The following is a 12004-nucleotide window of genomic DNA, read 5'->3' as shown; positions in this document are numbered from 1 at the left end:
AAAATCAGGCTAGTAGGATTGTGAAACTCTTTAGGTTATTGTGAATGTGAAAGGGTCCGGCCCCCTGTGTGGATCACCTCGGGGGCTCATAACAAAATATTGACTGGGTGGCTTGAACAGACAGTGATTTTCTCATAGTTCTGGAAGCTAGAGGTCCAAGGTCAAGGTGTTGGCTGGGTTGGCTTCTCGTGAGGGCACCTTCCTTGCCTCCCAAATGGCTGCCATCCTACTGTGTCCTCAAATGGTCTCTATCTATGCACACACATCTCTTGTGTTTCTTCCAGCTTCCACGTTTCTTCCTAAAAGGAGGGCAGTCAGATTGGATTAGGGCTCCCTGGAAGAGCCTCACTTTAATGTAATCATCTCCTTAGAGGCCTTAGCTCCAAATACAGTCCCATTCCAAGGTATTGGGGGTCCAAGCTTCAACATAGGAATTTTGGAGGGCCAGTGCAGCACTTGGCACAGTGCGTGTGAACTGTCAAAGGTGGTGGTTACGGCGCCCGCCTCTACTCCTGCAGTCTGCTGCCGCCTCTGTCTGAGGCTGGAAACCTGGTCATCAAACTCCGTTCGCGTTTCCTGCAGAAGTCCAAGAGAACAAGTTTGGTCCGTATGGACAAGGTAGCAGGCCTTGTGTGTTCATAGATGTAGCCTCTCTGCTTTGCTGCTCTGAAGATTTTGCTTAATTTCTGGCCCAGATTTTGTTCCAGAAGGGGAAGATCGTCAGGCATCTCAGTTCCAGACCACTTCTGTGGCGTCCAGAATTTTCAAAATGGTCTTGATACTGTTTTAAAAGGTTAAAGATAGGGGCACCTGGGTGGCTCAGTGGGTTAAAGCCTCTGCCTTTGGCTCAGGTCATGATCCCAGGGTCCTGGGATCGAGCCCCGCATCGGGCTGTCTGCTCCGCGGACAGCCTGCTTCCTCCTCTCTCTCTCTCTGCCTACTTGTGATCTCTGTCTGTCAAATAAATAAATAGAATCTTTAAAAAAATAAAATTAAATTAAAATAAATAAATACAGGTTAAAGATATATGACATAAAATTTACCATTTTGACTGTTTCTAGGTGTACTAGAAACATTTGCAGGGTTGTATAACTGTAACCACAAATCTACCTCTAGAATCTTCTCACCATCTTAAACAGAAGCTCTGAACCCATTAAATAGTAACTCTCTGTTCCTCTTTGCCCCGGCCCCTTGGTGTCGCGCACATTCTTTCTTTAATCCTGCTCTTTCCTGAGAGCCGCCTGATGAGGAAGGAGCCTGGACGTGGACGGTCCTTTGTAGCCGGCACGGGATGAGGAGGTCACCGGGAACAGGGGTTTGGGCCTGGGCTGCTTCCCCATCTTTCTGTGGTTTACCTGTCACTGCGAGTCCTCTGAAATGGCTCCACTGATTTGGATAGAATGACAAGATTCTGTACCGAAAAGGTGGAGGAAAAACATATGCCAGGGACAAAGACAAGGGAGCCCTGTCTTTCCTCTTCAAGCAGACCCAGGTGGATTCTGTTAGAGCTGGTGACGGGGGTGCTTTGGGGAGGTGTGACAGGCCCCTCCCTTTCAGAGTGTGGAACAGCATGAAGTTGAATTCAGCCTCGTCTGTCCCTGTCCCAGCATGAGTGGACGTGGCACACCCTAGTCCTGCACCCGACCCCCAACCCTGGCCACCCAACCACGTGTAACCCGGCATCCTTCTGTCTTCCTGCCCCGTGTGCCTGCAGACCTACATCGGCTCCATCATTGCCTCGGTGAACCCCTACAAGACCATCGCCGGGCTGTATGAGCGGGCCACCATGGAGCGCTACAGCAGGTGCCACCTGGGGGAGCTCCCCCCTCACGTCTTTGCCGTCGCCAACGAGTGCTACCGATGCCTGTGGAAACGCCACGACAACCAGTGTGTCCTCATCAGGTAACCGGGCCGCCGTGAGACCGGCAGAGGGCTGGGCAGGGGGCCACACGGGAAGCTGGCATCAGGAGCCTGACCATTGCCCGCTGGACCAGCGGCGCCTTCCCAGGCAGCCCCAGGACACAAAAGTTGCTTAGAAGGTGAATGAGAAAAATGTTTAGTAGGTACCTGAGCTCCTCAGACGGGATTTCTGTTTCGAATAGCTTGACAAGTGCGTCTTTCCAAAGACCCCAGCTCACTTAGAAAAGAGCAAGACATTCCACATTTGTTGGCTCTTGGCCTTAGAATAATTCTTCCATTTTTCTTTTTCTTTTTTTAAATTTCCCTTAATTATTCTTTGTTTTATTCCATTGTGGCATCGTCCTTCTGTGGATTTAAGAAAATGTGCTCTGTTCAGCAGCACATATCCTGAAAGTGGAAAGAAAATGTGGTGTTCTTTCATATTTAAAATGTTTTATATATATATATATATATATATATATATATATATATATATATAAAATGTATACAGGTTTATATTTATAATCATATATATATATATATATATATATATAATTCTAGACTGTATCTATATGGTCTAGAATCAGAAGGCATGTATATTTGAGCAAGAGATCTTTTTTCTTTAATTCAGTCTCTAATTCAATAAGATTAAATAGAATTTCCCAAATGGGTACATTTTAATGATTTTGAATTTTGTTAAACTACCAGAAGGGGCACCTGGGTGGCTCAAGTTGGTTAAGCATCTGACTCCTGATTGCAGCTCAGGTCATGATCTCAGGGTCCTGAGATGGAGCCCTGAGTCAGACTCCGTGCTCAGTGGAGAGCCTGCTTGGGATTCTCGCCTCCTGCTTTTCCCCCAACTTGTGTGTGCACTCCCTCTTCTCTCTCTCTCTCTCTCTCTCTATTGAAAAAAAAGAAACTACCAGAAGACCCTCTATCAAAACATATCACTAGGAACTGTCTAAAAAGAGCAATGGAGTATATTTCTTTAAAGATATTTCTTTTATGGAGCACCTGGGTGGCTCAGTGGTTAAGCATCTGCCTCTCAATTTTGGCTCAGGTCATGATCTCAGGGTCCTGGAATTGAGCCCCATGCCAGGCTCTGCAATCAGTGCAGAGTCTGTGTCAGATGCTTTCCCCCTCTCTGCTCCTCCCCCAGCTCATGCTCTCTCTTTAATTAAAAAATTAAAAAAATATTAACTAATTCTAATTGGCGTCATCACTTACATTCTAGTGACATCCAGTTGGATCTTCTTAATTCTTTAGATCAGAATCATGTTCTACTGGTGCTCAGCGCCCATGGATAGAACCCAGAGCCGATGTGCTGGGCCTCACTTTCCATGATGTTTCCGTGGAGTACCCGGACCCTCGCCTCCTTCCTGCTCACGGGCACGGCTGTCCCTGCACACCTGTAGTGTGCCATGACGGCTGGTGGGAAAGATTTTGACTTCTGTTATAGCTGCCTTTCTAGTCCCAAAATAATTGTGACATAATAATTACATTATTTTAAGAGGAAAGGATGAGGCATTTTGGATTTCAGTGGGACGATGAATAACCCCTCCTTTCCCGTCTGAACTTCTGATCCAGCGGAGGTTCAGACCGGGGGAGGGCCGTATGTCCGCTTTAGACTTGAAGCCAACCGGGCTGGCTAACATCAAAGCCCCCAGTTAGGCCAAAGCCCCTGCCTGGGATGCAGGTAGGTTAAGTGGTGGCCACGATCACTGCCAGAAGCCAGTTCCCAGCTGGTGAGGAGCAGACCAGCGCTTTCCCCCGGTCACCTGTGGGGGAAGCCACCTCAGCTCCTGTGGCGGGGAAGGGACAGGGTGGAGGAACTGGCAGACGTGCCAGAGGATGGCCCTCACTGAAACCCTAGGGACAGGAATCACAGCCCCCCACTCCCCCCAGCTGAGGACATTTGGGAAACACAGGGTCCCATGTGGCACCAGTTTGAAGATGACTACACTGATGGTTTCTGAAGGCTTGGTGTGTTTTGGACACGGTGCCAGGAACATTTCCAACGTGTTCTCATTCAGGCATCAACCTTCCAACAGCCCTTTGATGTATGTGGCTGCTTGTTAGTATCTGTAGGAGCCACACACAGGAGAATGACTTAGGGATTATATTCTTCTTACTGATGGTTTTTGCACATTACGCTAGTGCATGGGTCCTTGCTTTTACAACAACTCAGAATTACATGAATAGAAGAGCAGATGTTTGCCTTTTCCATTCCATTCTACCTCTCTCTCTGCCCCTCTTAGGGGAGGCGAGCATCTGAGCAGATACACTCTTCCGTTAATCATTTGGATCTTGCTAATGTCCTGAGTTGTGGAAATACCTTGGAGGGAGCAGCCATCCATTTAGTTAAGTAAATGAGTCATTATGACTTGTAGTTCGTCAAAATGAACCTATTTAATATATTTAAAAGGGTGCTTTCAAGGGTCCCATTTCCAATAAAGACACTTGCCTCATGTCTGGAAGCCCTGTTTGTAGACTGTTGCAGGGAATTTAACCAAAGCTCAGAGGTTAGAATGTAAGGTCCCCATTTCAGCATACAGAATATAATTTAATAAGGTTAACAGAAAGAGAGAAAACGTGATGTATTTTTAAGAAGATCAAACTGTATTCCATCCTTAGGTACCTAAATATTTGCCATTGATAAATTGCTTGTGTTTCTTATGTTCGATGGGAAAAAATGAGAGGCTGACTCATGGATCGCTCGCTAGACAGCAGAACTTAGGAAGAAAGAAGAAAATCAAATGAGGTCATTGTGCGTGTGTGTGTGTGTGTGTGTGTGTGTGTGTGTAATAAAACGGAAAGGGGTTGGCATTTTCATGCCAATGACTGCGGTATTTAAAAATCAGGTAGGAGGTAGAGGGGGAGAGGATCCCAAATAGAAAGCCCCCATTGTGTGACAGAGTAACTGTATTTACTGCTCTTTTTAGCAGTAAATTTAACAATTTAACTCAGGAAACAGAGTCTCTAAGAACACCGTTCTCATTAAAATGTGTCTTGTTTAATAAATCTCTCTGGCAGGTTTTTTTGTGTTGTTGTTGTTTTTAATGGGAGTTGGGCTGTGGGAATTCAGAGAAAATTGAGTCTAAAAATGAACCGGGTGGGGGCCTGTAGCTAGATTTCCACGGGCGTAATCTGCCCCCTAGTGGATTCAACGTGTTTTACGCCTGCAAAACTACAACCAGAAAGTAGGCCTGTTTGGCATTAGATAGAGAGGACTTCAGAGACCCATTTTCCCCGCCCTTCAGGAGCCTAGGTCACTTGGTCACAGTCCCCAGCATCTTGTGTAGCAGTGCCGGATCTCTGGGTTTCTGGTCCGAGCTTCTTGTGTTGGTCTCACTTTCAAGCTTGTCAGCTCTCCCAGGCTCTTGTTTTACCTTTTGGTTTACATTTAAGCAAATGCTTATGCTATTACAGTTTTTAAAACATGCTGAAAACTTGATTTTTTTTTTCTTTTTTCGTCTAACTAGCAAGATCAGCATTTGACCTTGGTTGATCTGGTGCATTTTACATTGACTTGGGCTCCTCGTACATTGATGGGGCAAATGGGTTTCTTACAGTGTGTTGGTACATGTGATCCTTTAAGATCTGTAGTGTGAGTCAGGCCTGTGTGGCTAATCCACTATGAAATGAGTCGCCCGGGACAGCGTCTGGGAGAGGGCCAGCGTTCAACAGCTGTCAGCCCAAGCATAGATATACAGAGCAGCTATGGATTTGGGACCTTTGCTTTGCTTGGCCTGTTTTGGTTTTCCAAAATGGGATTGATTATCTACCTAATGGATAATTAGGTGTTCAGTCTTCTAGTTCTAAGACTATGTTTATAAATGATCAAACTGGAAGAGTAAGCAAAACTTGCCATCCAGGGTTAGAAAGGCACCAGCTTAAACAGGACTTGAAGCAGGCCTCGTGCTCACGTAATAGGGGAGGTTACTGGGCTAGACTTTAGCAGTTAAAAAAAAAAAAATAATAATAATAATAGGGGCGCCTGGGTGGCTCAGTGGGTTAAGCCTCTGCCTTCGGCTCAGGTCATGATCCCAGGGTCCTGGGATCGAGCCCCGCATCGGGCTCTCTGCTCAGCAGTGAACCTGCTTCCCCGTCTCTCTGCCTGCCTCTCTGCCTACTTGGGATATCTCTCTCTCTGTCAAATAAATAAATAAAATATTTTTTAAAAAATGAAATAAAATAAATTTTAATAATAATAATAAAATCCAGTCATTGCCGTTAGGAACTTCTTCTCTGATGGGCAGAAACTGATGCAACTCACTGATTTCAAGCTGTCAAATGCTGTCATGGAACTAGGTCCGTGGCTGCTCAGAGGAGGTGGTGGTTATCTCAGGAGGGAATTCAGACCATGCTTCATAGAGGAAGTGATGTGGGATTGTGGGCCCAAGAATGTGTAGGAATATGGCTGGCATAGAGGGGAGGAAGGGCACAGAAGCATTTGCCAAAACATAGACATTCAGAAAAACAAGGGTCATTAGGCTACGGAAGGGAGCCCCTGTCCTCTCCATGGAGCGCGTCACTCTGGTCTCTCCCTGGCTCTCCGGGCCATCCGCACTCCTCCACAGCTCATCTCCCACCCAGCCTTCCCCTCTCAGGTCTGCAGATCCCCCTGGTCTTAGACGCCTCCCCCTGCACCCATCCCTAAGCTCCATCCAGCCGGTTTCTCCTCCAAGTTCCAGACATGTGTCCAGGTGCCCGTGAGGTTCCATCAGAGATATCGTGTGGGCATCTCGAGGGTGACCTGTCCTAGATTCATGCTGTGTTTCTCCCAGAAGTGTATTCCTCCTCTCATGGTCTCATTCTCAGCACGTCGGACTCTCCCTCCTACCAGCTCGCAAGCCGGAGAGCAAGTCTTCGGGGCTAGAAGTCCTTCTCCTCCATATGCGCCCCCCCAACCCCTGGCCCCCATGAAGATAGAAGTCCACACAGTGAAGCGTACTGACCTTATGTAGAAGGCTCAGTGGTTGGTGACAGACGTGCACGCCTGTGTCGTGATGCACAGATCACCCCGCTGGGAAGCTCCCGGGCGTGCAGGAGGCGCTCCCTCACCGCCTGTTGTTTACCGCCCTCCGGACCAGGGCCAGGCTCCGGAGCTCGCTCTCGCTTGCGCTGTCCTGCAGCCGGTCACTTCCTGTCCCTGCTGTCCCCGCCCCCGTCACAGTCCTTCTGCCCTCACCTCTCCCTCCTCGTTCTGTGCTTTCACTCCATCCCTCCTCCACACAGAGCGGCGCTCGAAAACCTTGAACCTGATCGTGACACTCTCCTGCTTCAAAACGGCCTTGTGACTTTGATTTTGCCTATGAAATTGTCTCAGAACTTTTATTACTCAGGGGGGCACCTGGGTGGCTCAGTCGTTAAGTGTCTGCCTTCAGCTCAGGTCAGGATCCCAGGGTGCTGGGATCGAGCCCCGCATCAGGCTTCCTGCTCGGCAAAATCCTGCTTCTCCCTCTCCCACTCCCCCCGCTTGCATTCCCTCTCTCGCTGTGTCTCTCTCGGTCAAATAAATAAAATCTTTAAAAAAAAACACAAACTTTTAATATGGCCTAGGAGGCCCCTTATTAGTGCATTGGGTTATTTTCCTTTCTCTTTTTCATTATCATAGTTTGTTTTGTTTTGTTTTCACAGTCTAAGCCCATTTGGGCTCATCTCGATGCCCATGTGTTCTCTGAAGCCTGTGTTTGTGTTCGCAGGCATGTTGAGCCAAGGTTGGGGACTCTGATTGCCGTGGGCTAATGAGAAAAATGTAGGGACTGGCTATGTAAGGGATGTGTTTGCTGCAAGTGAAGGTAAAATACATCATGATTGCCGCACGGGTTCCTGTTCCCTGGCGGCCAGGAGAAAGGGGGGAGGTGGGGCGGAGGAGTCCCCACGTAGCCCGCGGTGGAGCGCCAGGCCCCTCGCACAAGCAGTGAGACTGTCCCAGCACAAAGAGCTCCTCAGCTTGAGCAAAATGACCTTAACCGGTGGGCTAAAACAAGCCCTGTTAATTTGGATTTGGGGGGGTGTTAATAGTGTGCCGTCTTCAATTTGGCTTCATAGTTCTGTGATGAGGATTAGCAAGGACATAGGTGCGTCGTTACACAGCTCACGGCTCTCGGTCCTACGTGGGCTCTGTCGTAGTCTCCGTATCACCAAGCAGGGAACTCAGCGCTGACTTTCTCTGCCCGGAGATGATGTCCGATCCCACAGGTGAAGGGAGCCATCCTACAAGACTGCCCCCAACCCCCACTTCAGACACCAGTCACACGGCCAAGTCGCCTGCTTCTGATGGCCGTGGATGGGAGGTTCTAACCGACCCCCTTGCCACTTCGATGAATTTGCTAGAACAGTTCACAGAACTCAGGAAACCAGTTTACTTACTGGGTTACTGGTTGATTGTAAGAGGCTATAACTCAGGAAGAGCTGGGAGAGGCGTACAGGGCAAGGTACCGGGGAAGGGCCCTCGGCTTCCATGTGTTCACCAACCCGAAGCTTTTCTCAACGGCACCTCCCACCCCGTCCTCTGGATTTCTATGGGGGCTTCACTGCATAAGCATGACTGATGAGATCCTTGACTCTTCATATGGAATTCGATTTCCAGCCCCTCCCCACTCCCCAGAGGTCAGCGAGGGGAGAAGGGATTGAAGGTTGCAACCTTCTGATTCTGTGGTGGGTTCCCCTGGCAAGCAGCGCCACACAGGGGCTTTCCAGAAGTCACACTTCGTAATGTGACAAGTGATGTTTTTATTGCTGTCATCATTTAGGAAAGAATGAGGGTGTTTGGAGCTCTGAGTCAGAAAGGAAAATGAAGACCCAATACATATTCCTTCTTATAAATAATCCGGATATCACACACCTATAACATCTATTATATATTACACCTATCATTATAATGATGGGCAACTTAAGAATGTCCGGGGGTGTGATTCATGATGCCTTGCGATCCCACTCCCCTACTTAAAACAACTAGTCCGGGGCCCTCGGATGGTTCCGTCAGTTAAGGCCCTGACTCTTGGTGTCGGCTCAGTCACCATCTCAGGGTCATGATCTCAGGGTCGTGAGGCCAATTCCTGCGCCAAGATGTGCGCTGAGCGTGGGGTCGGCTTGGGATTCTCTCTCCCTCTGCCCCTCCCACTCATGCACATGTGCTCTCCTGCACGCTGTCTCTCAAGAGAATAAATAAATATCAGAAATAAATAAAAGAACTAGTCTCAAGCGTGGCTAGAGAACAGTGGCCTCTCCGTGCGACCCCCGCGTCCCCGCATTATCGTGGACTTCAGCCGTGCAAGCTGCTTTTCCTTCCTCCAAGGAGAGAGCGAGGTCCTCCCACCGAGTCTCCCTCTTCTTCCTTCAGTTTTCACCCAGTTAGCTCCTGCGTGGGTTTTCACGTTTGGGTCTAAATGCCAGCCCCTCCCCTTCCCCAAAAAAGGTCCTTACTGAACCTTTACCCTCCATCTAAATCCTGAGTTCTCTTATCCCCGGGGATACCTGCGAGTATGTTTGAGATCTTTGAGCTTCTAGATCATAGACTGTCCGTGCCATTGTACACATTAGTGCTTTTCCAGCCCTTAGAGCAGCCTGACACGTAGTAGGCTTCCGGATGTTTAAGGAGGGAGGGAGTATCTGCTCTTTCTCTGATGCTTCCAGGATTACATTGGTTTGACCCTCAATCAGTGCTCTTCGTCGGGGAACATTAAAGACGCGGGCAGGGGTGTGAGGAGGAGGAGGGTGACATGAAACCATGCAGCCTGCTTAGAGGCCTATTACCTTGACATCGGGCATATTTATGGGTTTTCACAACGTGTGAGTTATTTAATTATCTTTATTCTTTGCCTTGTTCATGGAATACTTCCACGGCCCCATAATATAATAGTCCCCCGTTCTTACCCCCCTGGAGCCATCCTGTCTGAATTGTGTAGAAACTGCTTTCAAGAGTAGTGGTTCCCAATCCTGGCTTCATAGTAGAGTCCTCTGGATTAAATTCTACTCCTAGGCTCAGATCAGAGACATATTAGTCGATTCTAATGTGTGGCTAAGTTTGAGAACTGTTGCAGAGTCCTGTTCAAATCTGTGTTTTGTTTTTGTTTCAAGTTTTAATTCTGTATCAAAAAAAGATGGACTTAAAGACTGTGCTGGGGGCGCCTGGGTCGCTCAGTCAATTAAGCGTCTGCCTTCAGCGCAGGTCATGATCGGAGAGTCCTGGGATCTGCCTGCAGCGGGCTCCCTGCTTAGCGGGGAGCCTGCTACCCCCTCCCCCACACTCAAGCTCTCACTCTCTCTTTCTCAAATAAATAAATAAAATCTTTATAAAAATGTAATCAACAATGAAGACAGGAACCAATTAAATAGCTAAAAACAATACAACTGAATCTCAACTTAAGTTGATAATGGATTTGAGCTTGGTACCTCCTTTGTTGGATTTAAAATGCAAGATAAACTGTAACAGCATGTCATAGTGACCCATAATCTCAGAGCAAACAGCAAACCAATCTTATTTTTGCGATCTAGAAATTTTTTTAAAGATTTTATTTATTTATTTGACGGAGAGAGAGATCACAAGCAAGCAGAGAGGCAGAGAGAGGGGGGGAAGCGGGCTCCCCGCTGAGCAGAGAGCCGGATGCGGGGCTCAATCCCAGGACCCTGGGATCATGACCTGAGCCGAAGGCAGAGGCTTACTTAACCCACTGAGCCACCCAGGTGCCCTGAGATCTAGAAATTTTTAAAAACAGGAATTAAATAGGGGTGCCTGGGTGGCTCAGTCAGTTAAGCGTCTGCCTTTGGCTCAGGTCATGATCTCAGGGTGCTAGGATCGAGTCCCGTGGGGGGAGGTCCTTGCTCAATGGAGAGTCTGCTTCTCCCTCTCCTGCTGTTGCTCCCCCTGCTTGTGCTGCTTCTCTCTCTTTCTCTCTCAAGTAAATAAATAAATAAATATTTTTTAAAAAGATGCTTGAAGATGTATGATACAGTGAGAAAAAATGTAGCTGCAGATTGCCGTAGGTGGATATCCATAGCTGGTTAATGGCAGTGAGGGTCCCAGATTTTCTTCTCCTCGACCAAGTCTTGTTGGTTTAGAGTCCTGAACGGTATATGCTCTGTGATTGTGTGTTCTGTTCATTAAGGTAGGCTAATTGCTGTAACAAGCAGCCCCCCAGAATCGCAGGGGTGGAACACAGGAATGCTTCTTGCTCATTTTGCAACCCCACGGGGAAAGGCGAGAGACTTGACTTTATGCCACATGTCACTTGGCTCAGAGCTGGGCCTGACAGAGGGCGTCTAGCTGGCAGGCTCGGGAGAGACAGCCTAATGGACCATGAAGAGGGGGTTTTACCCACCAGCCATGGAAACTGTCTCTCTCCATCCCTCTCGCTCTGTGGTTCAGCCGGCCACGTTCAGTCCCTGTTACCACTGGTGGCTGTCCTCACTGTAAGAGAGGTCGACCCGTTTTCCACTTCCTTGTGCCGGAGGATAAAGAAGTAGGTTTGGGAAACGTTACCTTATTTCTGCTTCACATGTTTTACCCAGAGAATTTAGCCGTTTTAAGTTCTGTTTGTCTTAACGTAATTGAATCAACAATGACTGGCTAAGTGTATGTATATTTTTAAATATCAAGAATTACTTGGGGCGCCCGGGTGCCTTAGTCATTAAGCGTCTGCCTTCGTCTGAGGTCATGATCCCGGGCTTCTGGGATCCAGTCCTGTGTTGGGCTCCCCGCTCGGTGGGGAGCCTCCTTCTCTCTCTACCCCCTCCCCTCTGCTTGTTCTCTCTCCAGGAAAATCAAATGTTTTTGTTTTAAGTTTATTTAAATCTCTTCTTGCAGTTTTTCTTAGTTTCACTGCATCTTGGCGAATGCCCCCTGCGCGCCGGGCACTGGTCTCGGCAGGGACCAGTGATGTGAGGAACATGGAGGTACATGCTAAGCCCTGTACTAGGAAGATCCTGGTTGCTGATGACAAAAAACCCAACCGAAGTTGTCCTAACTCCGATAACATCAGGCAGGGCGCTTCTCTGATTTTCTTGGCTTTTATTTGATCATCTCAAAGGTGTCCGCGGCATGGGGGATGTTTCTGCCTCATGTCTCTTGTGTGTGCCCAAAGCTCCCCAGGAGCCCTTG

The 12004-nt window shown here is 48.1% G+C and overlaps 1 protein-coding gene across 2 annotated transcripts in view; it reads left to right on the top strand.

The window, feature by feature from the left end:
- MYO10 (myosin X) overlaps nucleotides 1-12004 on the top strand; it is a 211424-nt gene that overhangs the window by 101695 nt on the left and 97725 nt on the right. For both annotated transcript variants that reach the window (XM_004761205.3, XM_004761204.3), the window contains exon 4: nucleotides 1715-1902. In XM_004761205.3, coding sequence (XP_004761262.1) covers nucleotides 1715-1902 — 188 coding nt within the window. The remainder of the gene's footprint in view (nucleotides 1-1714; nucleotides 1903-12004) is intronic.

This window comes from Mustela putorius, unplaced genomic scaffold (genome assembly GCF_011764305.1).
Source record: "Mustela putorius furo isolate JIRA1106 unplaced genomic scaffold, ASM1176430v1.1 tig00000589_pilon_pilon_pilon, whole genome shotgun sequence".
NCBI classification, from domain to species: domain Eukaryota; kingdom Metazoa; phylum Chordata; class Mammalia; order Carnivora; family Mustelidae; genus Mustela; species Mustela putorius.
The sequence above is the reverse complement of the archived record's forward strand: the minus strand, read 5'-3'. Positions and strand labels throughout refer to the sequence as shown.